Source organism: Oreochromis niloticus, linkage group LG2, assembly GCF_001858045.2.
Source record: "Oreochromis niloticus isolate F11D_XX linkage group LG2, O_niloticus_UMD_NMBU, whole genome shotgun sequence".
Classification (NCBI taxonomy): Eukaryota; Metazoa; Chordata; class Actinopteri; order Cichliformes; family Cichlidae; genus Oreochromis; species Oreochromis niloticus.
The window spans coordinates 8,764,267-8,785,772 of record NC_031966.2 but is presented as its reverse complement, the minus strand read 5'-3'; the positions used below and the strand labels follow the sequence as shown (position 1 = coordinate 8,785,772).

The 21,506-nt window shown below is 45.3% G+C and overlaps 1 protein-coding gene across 2 annotated transcripts; it reads left to right on the top strand.

Moving 5' to 3' along the window:
* The first annotated feature begins 1,196 nt into the window (after positions 1-1,196).
* Positions 1,197-19,832, top strand: maml1 (mastermind-like transcriptional coactivator 1). 2 transcript variants are annotated; one of them, XM_005453245.4, is made up of 6 exons: positions 1,197-1,565; positions 2,153-2,629; positions 10,472-11,761; positions 13,252-13,479; positions 13,814-13,925; positions 15,482-19,832. In XM_005453245.4, exons 2-6 carry the CDS (start codon positions 2,303-2,305, stop codon positions 16,468-16,470), a joined length of 2,946 nt encoding a protein of 981 aa, XP_005453302.1. In that variant the 5' UTR covers positions 1,197-1,565; positions 2,153-2,302; the 3' UTR covers positions 16,471-19,832. The 2 variants fall into 2 exon arrangements, with proteins under 2 accessions (XP_005453302.1, XP_005453303.1); XM_005453246.4 differs by having other exon boundaries at positions 1,198-1,565; positions 2,335-2,629.
* Positions 19,833-21,506: the final 1,674 nt, after the last annotated feature.

Below are 21,506 nucleotides of genomic sequence, written 5' to 3'. Positions count from 1 at the left end.
TTCCCTCAAATTAACTTTGTAAACTGTAAACTTGCCCTGTGTTTTTTTTGTTTTTTTGTTTTTTTGTTTGTTTGTTTGTTTTTCTTATACATCCAACATTTGTCTTATGTGTCAGACTGAGGCTGAACTGCAGGGCTATCCTGGTATGAGATGAAGGATTATTATGAACTGTAAATCATGCAAAGCTACTCTGGAAAAACGCTAATTCTTGTTTCCACGGCTGCAAACCTCCCTAGTGCGAGCTGGGGGACACCACTTCATGAAGCTGATAGAATCACATCATCTGCAAAAAAGCAGAGATTAGATCCTAAGACCACTGAACCAGACACCCTCTACAGGTATACTTACCCCTGCGTGCCATCTCTCACTGAGGGCAACTCCAGACTAGAACACAACTGCTCGCCAGGAAACCGATTCCAGAGGTATATCTACTCCTTCCCCACCAGAGAGGCAACTAGGTCCCAGGAACAAGTTTCAGTAGCCGGGAATCGGACCACCAGGGCCACTGCACATGACCCCTACCCAGCTCACATAGCACAGTGGCACCACCTGCTAGTAGTGAGCCCACAGATTAATTATTATATTTATTTAAAATAAAAGCAAAGATGCATTCAACTTCTTTGGAGGTTTTTGTTTTCTATATTATTCTTTCTAATTTATAGTTTAATGTATCTTTGTATGTCCAACCTTGCTTTTTTCTATTGTTGGTTTCTTTTTCCATATTAATTTCTATGTAACTCTTGCATAGTATTAATTAATGTATTTATTTTTGTATTTTTCCTAATCTATGATTTATTAATTAATTAATTTTTTCTGAGGGGCGAGGCAGGAATCCTGGCCCCATTAGTGTCCTTCAGGGGCCGCTAATGACCCCAAATAATCTTGGCGGTCAAACTGCTGATGAGTGTTTAACTTGCTGCAGTAATTAAAATAATTATATTCATATTAAATTCAATTAATATTAAAAAAAAAGTGAACTTTGAGTTTATTTGTTTCGGGTTTCTTTTTGTTTTTGTTTTTTTGTGGTACAATAACCCACTAACCCTCCCTTGAACAGATTTACCGATCGTACACTGTGCGCGTGTGTGTTTGTTATGTATTGTTCTACGGTCATTGATTTAAACGCGAGGGACACTCGGTCTCATCTTCTGATTGGCTGTTTCTACTGTCCGTCACCGGAAAAGGTGGGGACATTCCTGTAACGCAGATGAAGGAGGGGAAAAGAGAAAGTTTTCAAGATGGCGGCGGTGTAACTTGTTCGTTGGAAAACAATAGAAGAGGCGCAGAGGGACTCTTATCCCACCGCTTCCCAGGAATTCGCTCCCAAACAGCTCATCTCGGACGTGGGCTCAGCCGAGGGAAAGATTATCCTTGGGTGTAACTCTGGGGAGATAGATTTAAAGTATGATGGTTCATTTAAACGTTTCAGGCTAGCTATCTTGCTAGCTAGCCGAACCCCAAACAGCGTTAGTAGCTAGCGGCTAACGGCTAGCGGGAGGATCAGCTGTTCGGAGGACAGATGCTGGGACAGATGCTGTAGGGGAGCGGACAGCAGCACTCTCACAGTAAGTGACTTTAACTCTAACTGTGCTTCAGGTGTCCTGAAAGTCTGGCAGTTTGTTTTCAAGCGCGTGAAGTTTTATTTCCATTAGCTGACAAGTTGTTAGCCAGCCAGCTAATCCCATGCTACCCGAGCTAACCCCCATCATCCGAGGAGAATAAAGTTTGAGGGGAGTTGTGGAGCCGTTAGGAGGCTGTCAGAAGCGGAGCACCGCCGGTAACGGGCAGGTGGACGAGGAGACGGAGGCTAGCTCCAGACCAGGTTCCGCTTAACTCATTTTCTGGGGGTGGGGGTGGAGTGGGGGGGAGGTTTTTAGGCTCCGGCTTTGATTTAGAGTGGAGGAATGTGCTAGCCGAAGTTAGCCCAGCGGGAGTGAGTTTGAAGGCAGCAGCCTGTCTCTCAGACTGGGGTATAAATGATCAGGAGCAAAGGGCAGGGGCAGCTCAGGGAGTAAAGGGAGGACCAGATAGGCTCTAGCAGGACTCCGGTAGCTTTACACAGCTAATTAAACGAGCTGTTGTACACAAGATCAGGTAGATGAGGAGGCTGGATGGCGCTGCCCCCAAAAACCTGACCTCTCCTCTCCGGCAGTGAGTGTGACTGAAGGCCGTTAGCAGCACAAAGGCCGCCTCCATGGAGCCAGCACCGGAGTCTTTGTAAAGGGTGAGGGGGGGTGTAGACGCCAGATTCAGCAATATATGGACGAAACCTGAGCCGGGAGTTTACTGCAAGGCTTTATTGATGATGGCGGATTTTGTTACACCGCGACGCAGCGAGGTGATGGAGCGGCTCCGCCGGAGGATCGAGCAGTTCCGGCAGCATCACAACAACTGCGAGGAGCGCTACTTGGCCGCGATGATGGAGCGGCAGGAGATGGACCGGCAACAGACCTACGCCCTGCACCAGCGCTGCCTGCAGTCCAAAGCCAAGCGGTCCAACAAGCACCGGCAGCACCAGCCCAGCGGCGACCAGGCCGGGCAGAGAGCGCCGGGAGGCGGAGGAGGAACCGGCGGGGAGCACGGGGAGAGCGGGGTGACGACGGGGGAGCAGAGCAGGAGCAGCACCGTGGTGAGTGAGCACACCCACAGATTTCATAAAAATCAACATAAGAAGCTGGAGGGTCCAAACAAGAGACAACAGCACTGATACTGAAGAGTCTTTATTCATCTACCAGTGTCATTCCACCTGTTTTTATAAGCATAGTTAGCCAGGGACTGTATCACTCCCTGTTCATCCTGCTCAGAACCCCCCCCCCCCCCCCATGAATGCGGGAACATGTGCACACTTCCATCACCAATGCAATTTAAAACTATTCTTTTCTTGTGCTATGTGCTATTCTTTTACTGATCTATTGTCGTGTCTGTGTGCAATGTGTGCCAACATGGCTGATGTTAAGGTGTGTAGAAGAAAATTTTTTCTTTCTTTTTTTTAAACTGCAGAAATTCATAGATGAGAGCTGCAATTAAAGCTTTATTTTATTTTACTTGGTGTTTAAGACCAAAAACGCAGTTAAGTCCAACTGTTTTTAGTAAGATTTAAAAAAAAAAAAAACTTGTTTCCAACATTTAATGAATAAATGATTCAGTGTATTTTTTCTTTTAGAAACCTTGTTTTTTATTACATCATGAAATCTGCCAATCAGCAGTACATAAAACAAGGACTTTTTTGTGGAAGGAAGTAACTGGAAGAAGCCTACAGGTGTGAAACAAACTGTTTTGGGGTAACAGCTGCTTCTTCATGATGGGTGGGTGTGGCTGAAAGACAGTATATCCAGCTGATCAGTTTATTGATTAAGGCGCTGAGGATGAGCCAGTGTTTCAAGCCTCACCCCCTCAGTCTGAAATCACTCACTAGGTGTAATACCCCAGTTAATCAGTCAGTTCTAATCACCACCATTGATAAATCCAAATCAATAACATGAGACCACGACAAAGCTGCTGATCAGTGAAGCCGCTTGCACTCGTGTGTTTGTGTGTGTGTTGTGGCTTTGCTGTGTGGTCATGTGACGTGTTTCCCCTAAATTTGGCTGTGGTCGCTTTGACAAACTTCTCTGTTCAGCGCCTCTGAAAATTCAGACACCTCTCAGCTCTGACCTTTGACCATTTGCATTTCTGCAGTAATTTCGAGCTGAATTAAAAATGCCTGTGGATGATGGAATAAATTTGTTCTTCTGAAAGATTTTTGAAGGGTTTAGATCAGATGAGCTTCCTGAGAACAAACAGCAGTGTAGTTTTTGTTTTCCTGTCAGTCAGCCGTTTTCTGGTTAGATGAAATGAAGAGGAGGTTTTAGTCACTCAGAAGTTTCCTGCAGCTGATCGCTTACATGCAGGATCAATAAGGTGTGACGCTGCGGTGGAGGCTCGGGGTGTGTGTTCTCATATTTCCTCATACATTAATGTGAGGCGGCCCGAAAGCCCTGAGAGGTGACTCAGTGTGAGCAGAAACCCCCCACTGCTGACTCATCACAGAGGAAACTCCCGTCGTTAGGAAATGCCTCGCTCAGCAAAGGCTGGGAGGAGGCGGGGCTACAACTGGCTCTCCCTGATGTCACTGAGTGTGCGTGTAGAAGTTTTGAGCGAAACTGAGTGTTTTCACAACACATTGGCTGATAAGAGTCTGAGTCAGAGAGCAACTGATGTTTCAGTGTAATCGGATCCTCTGAGGGTTTTTCTGTCCGTCAGTTAACGAGCAGGAGCAACACCTGAAAGTGTTCTGTGCTCGAATCCTTTCCTGTGGGTTCTGAGCATCGTATTCTAATTGGCTGTCACACAAACATTTAGTTGTCCTTCCCTCCTTCCTTCCTGTGTCCTGTATGTGGTGTCAGAGAACATAAAGTAATTGCACGTAATATTGCTCTTTGTCATATTTAAACCAAACAATAAAACTGTGTTTATCACACAGTGCTGACCCATTTAAAAAAAGGTACATTTTTCACCACTCCTGAATTAAAAAGAAGTTGTCAAGCATTGTTTGGCCAAAAAAGCAATTCATCTGCAATAATAATTATAATGATAATAATGATGATGATGGAGCAGAAGCTGTAGGGCTGTCACACTGTCAGTGCTCTAAAAGCAGAAAGCGAGCTGTGGGTGGTTTCACCTAGAGTATGTTGGCCAGCCTGATATCAGACATGTCAGGCTGGTTCCTGAACAGCTGACTGTGGACAAACCAACCTGCAGTGAACCTGTTTAAAGCGGTGACTCTGTGAAGTCAGGATTTCTGCCCTTAAAATACTCGCAGGACAACAGAAATGGGGCCCATAGTCTGGAATTTTGTGGCAAAGGCTGAGCCAGAAATTCCAGGATGAATCACCCTGTAAATATTTGGAAATGATCCTTTTTTCTCAGGAAAAATGCACAGAGTAGCCATGACCGTCCCAGGAGTTATGACAACATTTTATGAGTTTCAGCAGTGTCACTGTTAGTTACGGAGGTCAGACGGTGGGACGTAGGTTTGTGTTTAAAAGAAGCTGTTTGAGGCTGCCCCCGCCTGGAGGGACCTGGAGTTAGACTCACTCCAGGTCAGTAACCATAGCAACATGGGTGTGGAGTGGGACCTGTATTTCAGGTTTAAAGGCGTTCACGTGGTCACCTTATCTCTGTTTTCTGGGAGTCACTCAAGCAGATAATATTCAGTTTTGTGAAATGTCGTATTAAATCGCTGCTGTGAGCATCAGAAACAAAAACAAAGTTTACACCTGTGGTACGACAGGTCTGGTCAGCTGATCAGAGCAGAGTACCTATAAATTAGGCAAAATGTGTCATTCAGAAGTTCAGGTATCAGTTTAGTAGATTTCAGTTTAGTTTTGTTTTACACTTTGATTGGTATGATGTCAGAGAGGGGATACGCTCTCACCCACCTGCCAAAAAGAAGAAGTTTTCCCGAAGGGGGAGGGGCTAAAGCATCTTATTTTAGACTAATGAGCTTCACAGAGGCTCATGTTAGACAAAGAAGGATTATTATGAACTGAGGGTCATGCAGAGTTACTCAGAATAGTCTAAGAATAAAAACCATTAACTGAAAATGGTCGCCTTTAAAAAAAAAGAAAAAAGAAAAAAAAAGAAAAAGTAAAGCCTGTCTGACTCAGACACCAGTGAAGGCAGCGTGAGTTTTATAAACAGAGGCAGTGTGTGGGCGAACGTGACTGAAGGAAACTGAAACTCATCTGTGTTCAGAATCTGATGCGCAAACACATGCCGCCACACACCTAAAACACCATGACCAACCGAGAGTGTTGGCATGCCCACACAGGTGAACGTGAGGCCTCAGACTGTTTTCAGAGCTTCCGGGCGAAGCGTCAGGGTCGTGGGAGGAGCAGAGGAGTCAGAGATGAGCTGCTCTGAATGTTTGGATGCTGCCACTTTGGCTTCAGTCTGGCTAATCAGGAAATTCTCAGAATTTTTTGGCGAGGACGGGGTTTTTTTTGTTTGTTTGTTTGTTTGTTTGTTTGTTTTTTGAAAGGAAGGCCAAAGTTGCTCATCTGCAACACTGAAAGCAAAGGCTCGACCAGTCAGAGCAGAGCAGTCTAAACCCTGCCTCTTTTACATCTTTGAAGCTGAGTTTTGATCTAGGACTTGTTGTAGGAAGAAAATCCCCTTTAAAAGCAGTGTGATCTTTTATTTTTTTAAATAAATCTATGTTTTAAAGCACATGCCTGCATCAGTGAACAAAGTGTTAATATTCACAGGTGGAGATGCACAAAAACACAGACATAACTTCCTGTTCTGACCTGCATCACTGAATCACAACCAGTATTTAATGTTTATGAACACGGTTAATGTGTGCAGTGTATGCTCCGGGTGTATTTTTTCATCCATCTGAGACGACATGCAGTCGATTTACTGATGGAAAGTCCCCACACTCAGCGACTCCCAGAGCATTTGGCAAGAAACGGTCGAAAAACAACAATGATGTTTTTCTCTGAGCGACTCTTTGCTTTCTCCAAGTGTAAAACTGAGAAGCCTTTACTGACTTTTAAAGTGATTTATGATGTTAGTCACAGCCTCCGTCTGTCACCTTATTCTCGTCGCTTAGGTGAAGCTCTGCCGAGATGCTTAGCATGGATGCAATCGCACAAACTGACTCCGTCTGATCCTAAAAAAAAAATTAGAGGAGGACTTGTTGCAGGAGTAGCTGGATTATTTGACGTTTTGAAATTTTTTTTTAACCCTTTGACTGTAAAAGTCAAGTTTGTTTCTATAACGCATTTGAAAAAAGTAGCTGTACATCTAAAATAATCAAATTATTTAAAATTTAGGACAAGATGACAGAATGTAAGAAAGGAAATGAGAAAACCTGAGTAACAAAAAACACAAAAGTAGTTGGAGCTCATTCTGATTTAAAAACCCAGAGAAGTTGGGCGTCATATCCATAAAGTGACCATAAACAGGATAACAGCTGACGGTTAATGACGGTCACCTCATTGGGCGGACGGCGTGCACGCTGAACTTTGTGAACACGTTAAGTAAAGAACAGGTGATGTAGGATGTTTGACTGCTGTGTTCTTTTTAAGGTGTTGTAATGTTTTGTATCTTATTTTATTTAATATAAATAAGCCCTTAATAATAATCAGCGGTCATCATTGACCTTTTCGGGTTTTTATCAGCACGATTCATGTGCACCGCGTCTTTAAGCTCAGTTTTTAAAACCTTGCGATGTATCTACAGCCCCCAGTTTCCCTGATGCCAAACATCAGAGTGACTCTGAGGCGAACTAAGGTATCAATGTGGACATGAAGCTGAGGGTCAGGTATTTTTCACAGCGAGTAATCATACAGCAGCACATTAATGACTAAAATCGTGCTGTGGATAGATCATCTGTGCCATTCTTCTCACTGAAGTTTGGTTTGATTTCAGTGTCTTCAGCCCCACATCAGGGCTCGCAAAATTTCAAAATCCCTGGTAGCCCTTCGGGCAGGGACTCTTCAGTTTTTGGTAGCCCAAAAATAAATTTAAGTAGCCCGAATAAAAAAAGAGAGCAATTTTTTTTATTGATGTTTTCTTTCCTGTTTTTTTTTTTTCATTTACAATATTATACATTAAAGTATAATATTGTAACGCAAACAAAACATGAATCAAAAAATTGTGAAACACAAATTACAACATTGTATAAAAATTACAATCATCTGCTCAAATACTTGGTTCTAATTGAACAGAAATTTCTATGAACTTGTAAAACTGTGTAGACCATGAATCAGTCTGTGTCAGGACCTGAATTTGAAATTTCCACTGAAGTCACGGGTAAGAGGTAAGTGGAACCAAGATCGAGGCCATTTGCTTATTGAAGTTTGCAAAGACTGCTAAATTTTGCCAATGGTAGTTCACTCTTTGCAACATAGTACAGATTTTTCAGGTTTATTTTTAGTATGTTCTTTGCAATTGGTGTTTGTTCTGGGAAAGATATTGCAGACTGAGCAATAATGCATTTCTTGCATTTCTCATGGGTTCTAATGGGGGTCTTTCTTAAAGTTACTGGGACCAGTAATTTTAAGAAAGACCCCCATTAGAACCCATGAGAAATGCAAGAAATGCATTATTGCTCAGTCTGCAATATCTTTCCCAGAACAAAGGCGCTTGTCGACTCAGAAATCGAGGGAAAACCAACAACACACCCGGCAGAACATTATGTTATTTACAGGGGTGCACATAAGTGGTCCGCAGGTGCGCATTCGCTGTCAAAATAAAAGACGTGCACCAGATAAGAAGTTGCAGCGCGTGTTTGCGTACATATAAAAGGCACTGTTTTTGTCCGCTAGAGTGGGATTTTCACGGCATATTCTGCACCACATCTCTGTGCGTTCATCATTTGTTTGAAGCCAGCTCACCTCCTGCAACCACTTTTCCAAGAATATGAGCTTCTTTTGCGATTCGGACTCCTTCTGACGTTTCTTTGGAGGTGGAGGAACACCAAAGTAATTGCTTAAAGGAGCTTCTTCGACATCTTTAAGAGTTCTAAACAAATGTCTGTCCTCCTCCAGAAAATCTTATGTACGCAAACGCGCGTTGCAACTTCTTATCTTGTGCGCGTTTTTTATTTTGACAGCGAATGCGCACCTGCGGACCACTTATGTGCACCCCTGGTTATTTAGCTTGTCATATTCCAGCCACAGAAATTCTTTTGTCCATGAAACCATAAAGCTGCACTTTCTTTTTCCCTCATAGTCTGATTTGTCATAACTTTTCCGTTTTGTGGCAAGCTTTTCTTTGGCTGTCACTTCTTCACCCTGACCTGTCTTATTTGGCTCAGCAGAACTAAAATATATATCCTGCTGCTTTTACACACGCACTCACATAACGGTCAGCGACTCTCTGCGCAATCAACCTCTCACATGTTTAAGCTTGCTGCGGGAGATTTCACTTGTCACGTTTGAATAGTAAGCTAATGAATGATAAGACAATGTCAGAGGAATTGGTGCGCAATTAATCGTCACTCACCAATCAGTACTGCCGCTCTCTATACACAGTTCGCGCAATCGCAAAGTGAAAGCAAAAAACAGCAAATTCAAACGCGATTTCAATATGTCACATATTGACAGTAGCTCATCGATGCCAATGACATAATTACCCAGCTACATTTCCAAAAGAATGCAAAAGCATTGACATATATTTTTCCTTCCTATGATAGCCCGACGGGCAGGGCTGAGATAGATTTTGGTAGCCCGACTGGAAAAATCGCTAGCCCCGGGACGTCGGGCTAGCGATTTTGCGAGCTCTGCACATCATTGTCCCTGACAATTATAATATATATATGTATATGGCCTGAAAATGGTTAAACATTGGAGATCCTCATTTTCATGGTTGCTCTGGATGATCTTTGGAAACTGAAGAAGACTTTAGACCTGGAAATCAGTAATGACGACAGACTTCAGAGGGTGCTTTTTCTTTTATCAGAGTAATTTTGGTTTAATAAATCTGCTCACACACAGGGGCCACTTTTGCTTTCAAAGTTGGCCCAAATGTGCTAATAGATTAGTTTTTTTGCCTGCTTTTGGTAGTAAAAGTTTTATTTGTTAATGTTCTGTAATGTCACATAAACACAACAAAAAAGGCTTAAAGGAAAAGTCCACGTTATCATGCACAGCCCGCATGTGGTTAGGGATGCTGAGAGCCGGTTTGAGGAGCGGCGTCACATTACTGTTGTTTGACTTTCCAGAGCAGGAGACACTTTGGAGCTTGTGTCCACCTGCCTGCTCGTCATCACGGGTACCGCAGGTGTTCAGAGTGTTTGGCGATCACGCAGTGTGAGGATCAGCTGACGTGCTGCGATCGGGCGGGTTGAGCTGCCAACAGAGCGCAGCCGTCAGACCTGCCGACTGCCCTTTATGCCCTTATGTAAGCCGGCCTGCAAGTGATTTTAGCAGCACCTGTCTCTCTGCTGCGCACCCCCTGCAGCTCAGCTGTGTGTGTGCCTACTGATGGTGATGATACCAAAGTGAAAAAGAATTCAAATTACACAAAAACAGAAGCAGTTGAACAGTTTCTAATGCACCACAAAGTATGAGTGTATAATTGACAATCATTTATGTTATATCCTGTTTTTGTGCAACAAAGTTTTTGGTAACTTGGTCATTCCCAAATCACCCCTGCCCTCCTCTTTCAGCCTTGTGATGGAATATTTTATTTAAAGCCTTCCGTTCATTTAGATTTTATTTTCCCAAACAAAGTGGCGCTCTTTTTTTTTTTTTTTTTTTTATTTCTCAGCCGGTCAGAATTCAGACCCAGTGTAACATGCGGGTCTGGGTCAGATAAAATGTAGTAATGCATTTTTTACAGATGTAAATAGTCCTTGTTTTGTAAATTATGTGTTTGTTTGTTTGTTTTTTTTAACTCAGAGGTTCGCTTTGAGGTTTGAACCATCTGGGGTTTTGCTTCGAGTAACTCTTGATGCTTCTTTTTGTCGCTCCAACTGCAGGAGACTCTGAAGAGGAAGCTGGAGAGCATCAGTCCTCCTGACCTGCGAGGACAGGTCAACAGTTATGAAAGCTTCCCGTCGAGCCAGAAAAGCTGCCAGGACAACAGCGCCACCGCCGGTTCCCCGCTCGACTCCAAGCCAGATATCAGCAACTCTAACGGGCCCATGTGCGAGTCGGCGGACGGTGGCAGAGAGCCGGGTTCAGACTTCCATCCGAAAGAGATGAAGCAGGAGCCAGACGACATCCTCCCCATCATGCCGCCCCCGGTTGGCAACAACAGCCTGTTCCCTGAACTGAACGAACAGGAGTGGACGGAGCTGATGGAGGAGCTGAACTTCCCTGTGGACTACGAAGACATCCAGGAGATCCTCAACGATGGCTTTGAGGACCGCAAAGACCCTCTGGAACTGGCAGCCACTCAGGGTGGTGGTGGTGCTGTCGGGGGAGGAGCAGGCAGGGGGGTACAGTCTTCCCAGAGTTTACTTCCTTCAGATTTGGTGAGCGTGAAGGCGGAGTTTTCCCCACCCTCTGCCGTCTTCGAGCAGGATTCTCGCACCGGCTCCCCCCAAGTCAGATCCACTCCTTCTGGGGCTGCTCCTCCTCACCCCACTAGCTCCCCTGTCGCCTCCTCCTCTGCCTCTTCCCCAGCTCTTCCCACCTCCCAGCCTGCTCCTTCCAGGCAAATCCAGCCTCCACCCAACCACCTCCTCCCTCAGGGGCCCAAAGACTTGTCCCCTGCCCAGCAGCTCCAGGAACTGGCTGTTCGGCAGCAGAGAGTCCAGCACCTCCACAGACATATGCAGCAGCAGCAGCAGCAGCAGCCAGGAGCCAAGTTCCCCAACCACCATGGCACCTCTCCATGGTCCCAGATGCCCAATACCTCTCAAAGCTCACAAGCGAGTGCGTTTGGTATGGACAAATCCACAAGCAACTCCCTTTACTCACAGGATTTCAATCCCAATGCCCAGAAGCAGATGGTGATATCCAGTCAGCCCAACAAGGCCTCTCCAAAGGCGGGTGCTGGCAGCTTCATGCCGGGCTCTGCCGGACACCCCAACATGCTGGGGCACCCGACTTCAGGGCCGCCTCTCAGCCACACTCCAGCAGCAGGTACTCAGGCCCCGGCCGTCATGCTGAACTACAACAACACCAAACCTCTGTCACACTATGAGGCGGGGCCCGGACCGCCGCGACCCACTAACCCGAACCAGAAGGTGGCCCTGCTTTCACTGATCCAGCAGCAGTGCCACAAAGAGAAGCCCTACCGGCCTCAGATGCCACACCTACAGGTGAGAAGCACCCACGAGACACAGCCATCACACGTGATCCGAACTTGATTTAGAGCCGACACTGACAGAAGAACTTAAATCGTGGGACATTTTTTAATATTACTGTAATAATTAGTGTTTTTGATTATCTGATTACAACTGTGACCGTTCTTGATTACAGAGCTGCAGCTGAGCAGCACCGATAATCACGTTCAGGCTTATAGAGCAACAAGTGACAGTTTTAAACTTAATCAAAATAATTCCTCCGACACAGTTAAATAAAGTTTCCAGCGAGGAATCAGGGGGGACCTCAGATGGACAGGTTGAGCGTCGGTTAGCCCACCAGGTGAAGACAGAGCGGTGCAGGTGAAGTCGGGCAGCAGCCTTTTGTTCAGCTGCTGCTTAGTGTTTGTTTGGGTCAAGCAGCTGGTTGCTAACCCTCCCACGGGGGGGGGGGACGAACGGAGGGAGGGAGGGAGGCCATGACAAAGCAGCCTTTCATACTTTATACCCCACCCTCCCCCTCTCTCCCTCTCTGTGTATTTAAATTTAGCCGCTCCTGCCTGTACTTTTCCTCTCAGCAGACAGGACACACTGTTCCTGCGCTGCTGTCTGTCTGCGTTTTGTTCAAAGATAAACATTCCCAGCTAATTTCAAGGATACGTCTTCCTGAATGGAATAACCTTTCCTGTAGCTCCCCCCTCAGGGTGCACCGTGCATTCTCAGCAGTAGATCCATCATGAGCCTGTAGTTCCCTCCTCAGCCTCAAGGGGGCACTAGCAATCCTTCAGGTGAATTCTGTGCAGTGAAAAATGAACAATTAGTAGTTGTCAAAAACTAATTTTACATTTATAGTTAGTGAGGATTTCAGAACCACTGCCCCTTGATCATCACATTTGAAAGCTGTCCAACTTAATCTGTAAATGTTGTTTTAACCAAGATGAAGTTTATTTTAATTTATTTAACTTTTATTTCATTCTTGAAAGTAAAATGTGTTGTTCAAGGAGAGCTGGTCAGGAAGGAAACAGCATTACTAGGCTGTGAAAATGGTGGCTGGTTATCAGAGGCTTTCAAGACAAGCTCCATAATTTCAGATATAAAGATTGTTGTCAAGAGGACTTTAGGACACACCTAAATGATCCCAGCATAGAATCAGACGAATGAACACACAATATTAATCAAATCAAAAAAATCCATATAACTTCATGACTTTAAAGATCTGAAATCATGAGCTTTACAAAGAAAAACAGTTGTCAGTTTTCATACAGACAAGACCGGTAAGTTTCTGAATGGAAGGATCGCTCAACAAGTGGTTAAAGTTACTAAACGAGAACGTTGCAGCAGGTAACGTATGAGATGTTCTGGTTAAACTTTTTGCCCGACAGCAGCTCTGCACTGGAGTCATGAAGAACTGCCTGACGCTGTTACCAAAGTCACATGAAGCTTTTTTAGAGCAGAGAAAAAAAGTGTCACTTCTTCTTCAGTAACAAAACACAAAACTTCATCTGCAGGACCAGAACGGCTACCCCGCTCCTCCACACGGCCCGGGGCCCACAAACGCCATGACGTCCAAGCCTGGAAACAATGCCATGCCGGGTAACCACGGCAGCGTGTACATGACCAGTACAGAGGCAGCAGCGAGGAAACAACAGCAACAACATCATCAGCAGCAGATCCTGGAGCAGCAGAAACAGCAGCAGTACATTCAGAGGCAGCAGCAGATTATTATAGCCGAACAGGTACGACTCACCTGCAGGTGGTTCCAACATTTCCAACCTGCTTGAACGCCGAGAGGGTCAGTTTATTCTGTTATTGTCATTGCACTGCTCACCGTCAGTGGCCACATGATGATGAATTACACCTCGCGTCTGTCCTAAGTTTCAGCTGCTGCTGCAGTAACACTGCTGTGATTACTGTGTACGCATTTATAAATACCACTACACATTCACGTACAAGCATCTCGAATCTCAGTACACAACCTGTTTATTTACACATGCACCAGTTTATGCTCATTTACAGGTCAGTGTGCACGTCTGAGGCCCACACAGTAACCCTCTGCATGTGTCTGTGCAGGAGAAGCAGCGGCAGCGACACCTGACCCGACCTCCTCCACAGTACCAGGACCAGTCGGGAACAACGGCCAATCAGAACCCTTACCCACAGCAGCCGGCCAACCAGTTTACAGGTACACCTACAGGAAGTGTTCACACGTTTCTCAGGTCTCTCAGGCATGAACACCTCTGAGCAAAAACGGTCACAGAGCTGTTACTCTGGAAAAACTCTGGAAAAACTGCCCACTGCTTTTTCACATGTGGAATGAGCTCATTGCTGCCCCTTGTGGTTGTTCAGGGAGAATACACAGAAGACAAAAAAGTGGTTATTTTTTGAAAGAAAAAGGTGGAAAAAGATGAAACGCTCCTGAGCAGGATCACAGCCTTTACTGGGACTTTTTTTTTATTACTTTGCTTTATTTATTTCATATTGTATGCTTTGTGATTCAGTTCAGAATCACAAAATCAAAGGCCACAAAATATAAGAAGAAGCAGAATCAAAACAGAAGACCACGTTACACGACACCTTGCAATGCAGAATTTAACACAATTATTAACTACCAAAAAAGGCACTTAAGTAATCATAACAGGAAGTAGGAGTAATTTGAGTGTGTGTTCTGCAACGTCTTGGTATGGGATTGTAAACGGCAGGAATGAGTGAGCGGCAGCGACTTCTCCTCTCTCTGAGGAGAGGACCTCCTCAGTCCTCTCCTCACTTTGAGCCTCCTTCCTCATCAGCGGGAGGAAGGAGGCTCAAAGTGCCAACACTTGGGCATAAGTTGTGCATGTGCTTCGAAAGATCGGACCATGAAATGTTTTGAAAACATGTATTTTTCAAGAATAATTTAAGGCTCAAAATGCAGAGTTGATCATCGACCAATGGGAAAATTCCAGTAAAAAGAAAAAAAAAAAAACACAGAACAAACAAATTGGGCATCAAACATAAACTGTAACCGGTTAAAGACCGTAAGATAGATTGCAGCTCGGGTAGCTGAAGCTGAAGCTTCCAATACAATCAAGTTTATGGAGAAGCACGGCTCAGAGGTTCGTCGGGTTTTCCGGCCTTAGGATAAATCCCATTTAAAACGGTATGATGTGTTACTGCAGAAAGTCATAGCACACAAAAGATTCAATATTAAAATGACATCTAAAACGTTCAGGGAGCCAACAGAGAAGCCAGAATCAGGACCTTGTAAAACCAGCAGAGTTTTTATTAAAGTTCAGGATTTCGTGACCGTCTGGTCTCCAAAGTGACGAGTTAACTCATGGAAATGAAAACCCAGCCTGCGTTCTTACAGGTTTCTCCTTCATTGATATTTAACATGAGACAACAGATTTATGTTGAATATCTTTAAAAATGTGTTTCAGAGCAGCTGTGTTTTATACCTGGACGAGTGAAACCAGAGTGAGTTTGGTTTCTGTGGGTTCAGCCTGACTGTGTAAATGCCGCTCGCCGCTCATTTGAATGGGAAATGAAAGTAGCTGAACAGATCAGCGGTTCAGCTCCAGCAGGGTTAGAGTTACGGGGACAAACAAAATTCTTTTGTTTTCTATTACAAGATCTCAGGGATTAAATGTTTGACTAATGAGCTTCACTGGGCCGACCCACTTATGTGGCCCACTCTGAAAAAAGATTTTGATGCACGTTTTCCTGATTGTTGTTTTCTTCTGTTCTTCTGGTTTTGTTTAGCTTCCTCTCAGCCAATGGGCAGTGTCAGCTCCATGGGAGGCCCTGCCCCCGGGTCCCGCATGTTCCCTCAGAACCAGGGCATGATGAGCATGAACATGGGTCAGGGCGGTGGTCCAGCAGGTGGCGTAGCCCCGCCTCCGACAGTGAGTCAGGCTGACATTAGTCAGCCATCCTGTGGGGGCGGAGGGGCTGGAGCCGGCGTGGACGTCCTCTACAACACCATGAGCATGCACCCCAACCACCTGGCCCAGCAACCCAGTCTGCAGCGCCAGACGTCTCTGAACACCACCATGAGCGCTCCCTACCGGCACAACCCCCTGCCTCAGCAGCAGCATCTGAAGACGCCGCCCAATGCAGCTATGTTAAAGCAGCCTCATGTGGCTGGAGCTGCCCGTCTCCCGGCCTCCATGCAGGGCAACATGGGGGGCGGCATGCCGGGCGGTCAGAGCACCGCCTGGCAGCAGCAGCTCGTCAACCAGCCGCCTTCCAGTAATGCAGGCCTGTCCTTCAGCGGCCCCCCCAATGCCTTCCACATGCCGCCGCAGCAGCAGCCTTGCATTCCCAAGATGCCATCTGGCTCTGCCCCCTTTGGCGGCAACCCCGGTGGACGTCCGATGGGTGGTCTGAATCCCGGACAACAAATGATGCAGACAAACATGGCAGCACCCCAGCAGAGGGCACTGCCCAACCCCCAAAGACAGGGCCAGCCAATGACCAATCAGCAGCAGGGCCCCCAGAACCAGGCCGTACTCCCCAACCTGGCAGCGTTCGGACAGCCACAAGGCAACGGTCGCCAGGGACTACAGTGTAACCAAGGATACCAGGTGAGCCAAACAGTGAGTCAGCAGCAGCATCAGGTGTCATTCGGATACAACGTGGCGTCAGGGAGTTTCCCCGCGGAGAGTGACCTGGTGGACTCGTTGCTGAAAGGACAGAACACGCAGGAGTGGATGGCCGACCTGGACGAACTGCTCGCCAACCACCACTAGTCTCACGCACGCATGCACACGCACGAAGCCTGCAGAGTGAGCTGCCAACCACTTCCTGCTGCCGCCACGTGTTAGCGTTAGTCGCAGAAGGCTGGCGTAACCGCGTCACGTTCTCACGCTGTCAGAGAGAAACCTGTCAGCACTGCATACGCACAAACTGGCCGTTGAATCGTTGCAGCACGATGAAGAAACACAAAGTGTTCGGAGCTCCTGTAAGCAGCCACATTCCTGCTCTGAGCCGCTGCAGTTCAGCTGAGTCAGCTGATCCGTGCAGCTGAGCTCCTCCGGGGTTTCCCACAGATCAGACTGAATTCACAGGTGGCAACACCACACTTTCTTCATTAGATCAATAAATATTTAAAAAATAGAGTAAGATAACCAGCTGCCTGTCCAGGAAGTTCCTCATCCCACTGTTCGGACTGCGGCTGGCTGTCCTCTTGCTCTGGAGCCGCGGTGAGCTCGCTAAACCTGCTTCAGGTTCAAGGTGGCATGACCTCCCAGCTCACCGCAGCTTCAGAACATCTGCCCACATCAGCGGCGATCCGCAGGCATCCATTTGAGATGAGGTGATGGAGTCTCTGGAAAGCAGCTGAGCGAGTCTGTGGGAAACACGACAGGAACGGCTGGTGCAGTGACTGACCTTTCAAAATAAGAGCGATGGGATAGTCCACCATGAAACTGATCGTATTGTCGTTTTGAGGGGAAATTCGTTAAACATCTCCATGCGGTCCTCAGAGGCTCCGTTCAGAAACCAGATTAATGATGAAGCGCTCAGTGTGTAAAAACACTCCTGGTAGAAAAGTCCTCAAAAAAAACATTTAAAAGATTTTTTGTTGCAGTCCTGACATCAGCTTCCATTCTGGACTTGGATGCACTGATACAAATAAAACCAGTTTTTAAAATGCAGATTAGGGGTTTTTATGGAGAATAAAAAAAGTGGACTTTTACATGAATAATAAGAATTGGCTCTTAAACGATCGCCACCTTTTTTTAAGCTGCTGTCGTCCCTACAGGACGGCACTAATCAGCTTCTGTCCTCAAACTTTCTAAATTCAACTAAACTTTCTGATGCCACTCAGAAACATTTCACTAAAGTAAAGTCTCGGGCTGAACACTTTACATGGAATGAAATGAGAGTCAGGTGTGGGCCAAACATTGGCTGCTGTGTGGTGTTCGACCTTTTATTGCACATTTGGAGGACATTACCTGATAAACATCAGAGTTTATCTGCTGATGAATGGGACGAGAACTAACTGGCGCTCCGAGAGCAGCCAGATGAGATTCGGGTCAAAGCCTGAAAAATCCACCAGCTGATACTGGATCAGCTGTTTTTAAAGAAAATGAAATCAGAGCGTTGAAGCTCGGTTTAATTTTTCCCAGTATAAAGACTGAAAGTGTTTGTGATCCTTCGCCTGAAGGTTTCTTGATTGTTGTGAAGTAGCCTGAACTGATTAAACTGGTTTCTGAGACTTTCTGTTCTCTTCCACCAGGAGTGTAAATCTAAACACCTGCACACGAGTCAACGGTAAACACAAACAAATGGTGTGCACGCACAAAAACAGCAGTAACATTACTACTGAACCCGCAGTCCTTGCCTTCGACCGCCACGTTAGCATTAAGTCACATTAAAGGACCATCCCTCTGGGTTTTTTTTTTTGTGTGTGGGGGGGGGGGGGGGGACTCCTTTCTTGTCACTGGATGTCTGTTTTGTTTTTTTATTTTTAGGACTGAATCAACATGTGTTTGTTTCTGGTTTTACAGCTCGAGCCGGGTGATTTTCATACTGTAGGGAAATGATTTTCTCCATAAACATTTAAATAAATTAACAATAGCGCTTTCTTTGTTCAGGTAAATGAGCTGCTGGAATATCGAGCCTTTTTTTCCCCCTATGGAATTTCATGTGTTAAATTTGAGGCCAGCTGGTTGTTGGAGGCTCACAGATATTCCAGCAGATTTCATAAATCCTCCACAATTACATTTGATTCAAGAAAATGAAGAAAAAAAAACAGAGAAATGGTCCTTTAAAAACGTAACGAGCCGCCGGGAAACGAGCAGCAGGACTCGGAAAGTGTCTGTCACGGAGTCCAGTACATGAACCTCCAGGTGAATGCGCAGAGTCCAAACAAACAGGCGCACTGAACCGCGATGCCTTTAAATCACTCATAATGTTATTCTGTGATTCAGCCTGACGAGAACCTGCAGAGAAATCATCCGTCGCCTCCTCTAAAGCTGCGTTTCTGAGCAGAAAAGCATGGAAAACCCGGAAACTTGTGCCCTTTAATGAGGACATTTACCCCTGTGTTTGGTCTGACAGATAGTGGGCTGATAGAAGAGCCTGAGAGTCCAAATTCAGAGTAAAATGCCCTGCGAGCCTGACTGAAGAATTTCAGTCCTGCTATTTAAGGCAGAAGTCAAGTAAAAATAGTTTTCACCCACGTCTTACACCTGCTTCATATGTACAAAAAAATTTGGCCTCACTCGGGATTTAGATCCCACTGTTCTCACCTGGATGTGATTTAAGATACAAAAATATAATGTGTATAAAAATAAAATTGAAACATTTCCATGTGACAGTTTGACACTTTGTTTTAAAATAGAAATTTAATGTGAACTAAACATCCCTGCAATCGTTGGGCTCGGTCAGGAGAAATGGGAATGTTTTTCTCCGTGCTGGGAACGCAGCGTTGGCGTTCCATCATTCAGAGACTTCAAGCTGCGTCATCTGCGTTCGATGAATCTTCCGTTGTGTCCACACAGTTGTCACCGCCGGTGTTAATCAGACTGAATCGTTCTGAGGGTTCTCTGCAAGGTGGAACTCTGGCCGGGTTGCTCCGTTGAAAGTGGAGTGGTGACCCGGTCGTCCTATCTACTGTACTGTTGTCCACGTTTGCGTGTTCTCGCGGCAGCGCTGTTTTGTTCCTGTTTTTGTCGCCGATCGGTTGCTCGGGGACGGTTTCGTGTTTCCATTCAAATCGCTGCCGATCCCTGGGCCCGCCTTCGACTTCCAGCCTCGCTCGGCCTCCTGGGGTTTTCTGGGTTAAATGTTGTAAACGGGCTCTGTGTAAATGTCTATAAATATATTTTTTGTATGTATGCCTTTCCTAATGATCTGGAGAAGATAGATGTTATTTTTATATATTGCAGCGGATTTTTTGTAAGTATTTTATACTTTTGATATGGTTCTCTGTAAAACAAGAGTATTATGTAAATATAGTTCTTTAGAAAGCTGCTGCCTGTGTGTTTCTGTCTGTGTGAATTCTCTAGACCTGATTCAACACATTCATTGAATGAGACGACCTGAGTTTTCTGTGGAGGTTCTCCGTCCTCCATCATGGAAATGAAATGAAGTTCTTTCTAGTTCATGAAGCTGTTTCGCCTCTTATTCAAGGTTGCTGACAATACAATACTTTGTATACAAAGTTTTCTAGAGTTAGACTTCAGCCCCCAGTCATGTCACGCATGCTGCGCCTTGCAATTAGTACTAACGGGTTATGCTGCTGCAAACACATTCAATCAATTTCACTTTTGCATGCCTTAGTTTGGCTGGGTGCATACTACAGCGTTACCTGTAGTAGCATGTTGGAAGCAATTTAATTAACTAGATGACTTTGTTGTCAAGACACCAGTTTTGGGGTGGACCCTTTAGTTATCAAATCTGAGGCAGAAGAGAGGAGCAGCGTGCACACTGTGTTTCAGACTCTTAACTGTATAAAGCCGGTGGATTTTACTTTAAGCTTTTAAAGTATTACAGGCAGAAAGCAATCACACAGACACACCTGGACCAAAGCAGACTGCTTTTACATTAAAGTGTTCTAATTCATGCAAACCCTCCCTTTAATCTGCAGAATCAGCAGGTACACAAACCCCAGAGTGGTGGACAGATTTGTCGCTTCAGTGTAGTGGCAGCCATCCTATTCAAGCCATGTTTACAGTGATATTAATCCTGTTAACTGATATGCTAATGATTCTGATTCTGGTAACTGCTAATGGGGCAAAGCAGAAGCTACTTTAGAAGGGTTTAGAACTTTCTTCCTCTCACCAAAAGGTAAATCAATGACACAGAGTTTACAGTCCAATAAATCGTTGGTTTACATTCCTTTATAACAACATTAAAACTGAACATGGGCTGCTGCTGGGTCATTGACAGGTAACATCCTCCTGACTTGCTCTCTGCAGCTCTGCTGTACCCTAAATAAGCAATGAAGTCCAATTTGACCAGAACAGGAAACTAATAAAGTACATCAACTCCTGGGCTTGTAACAGTCTCCTCTGAAAATGTGCTGTAAGGACAGATGATTCATCTACTGCAGAGTTAAAGGTACAAATAAACCTGAACCTGTCGGATTCCATCGCTTCTAGTGAGCCATCTCTTGCAGATAACGAAAACTGGTTATTATTAGAAAAGAGCCCGAGGGAACTGTTAGGAAACTACAGTCCTATCAGGTGTTTCAGTCCTGCCCAACAGGTTTACTCCCTCTCCCTGTTACCTGTGCTCAGGTAGTTGTTCTCGACAGAATTTCTTTCCCCTGCGTTGGGAGCGCATACTGGACTCCACCTCCATTTCAGCCAGCCACACCTGGAAGTAGTGACGTTTTACTATAGTGAACAGGTGAGTGTCGTTACATTACAGTTCAGTTTGTGGGTTACAAGAGAGGGGAGGACTCATTTTGGGCTTAATTCCATGTTTGTGTTTCACATTTACACCTTCAAGCATCCACACTAGACTCAACATATTCATGTTCTCATCTGTAAACGCAGACGCTGTTTACTGACATCAGGGTTCTTATTTCATTCCACACTGCCAGAATTATTTACACATGTTTAAGATCATGATTAGTTACTGCTCTTGATCTTTGCCTTTTTAAGTCTTTCTGCCCCAGTCTTGCACAGTGTCAGCTCACAGCTTTCCCCTATTTGGAGGTTAACAGATTCCATCAGGCTGACCTTGCCACAGTCTGTTCCCCCTGTCCAAATCATGGACAAACAGTATCCCTCATTCTTGATTTTTAGCTCATAACCACTTCTTATGACTTCTT

Bases quoted from the DNA above. Each gene is read 5' to 3' on its own strand.
- maml1 (XM_005453245.4), top strand. From the start codon at position 2,303: ATGATGGCGGATTTTGTTACACCGCGACGCAGCGAGGTGATGGAGCGG. The intron at 11,762-13,251 runs GTGAGAAGCACC...CTTCATCTGCAG, and splicing joins CTCAGATGCCACACCTACAG to GACCAGAACGGCTACCCCGC. The intron at 13,480-13,813 runs GTACGACTCACC...GTGTCTGTGCAG, and splicing joins AGATTATTATAGCCGAACAG to GAGAAGCAGCGGCAGCGACA.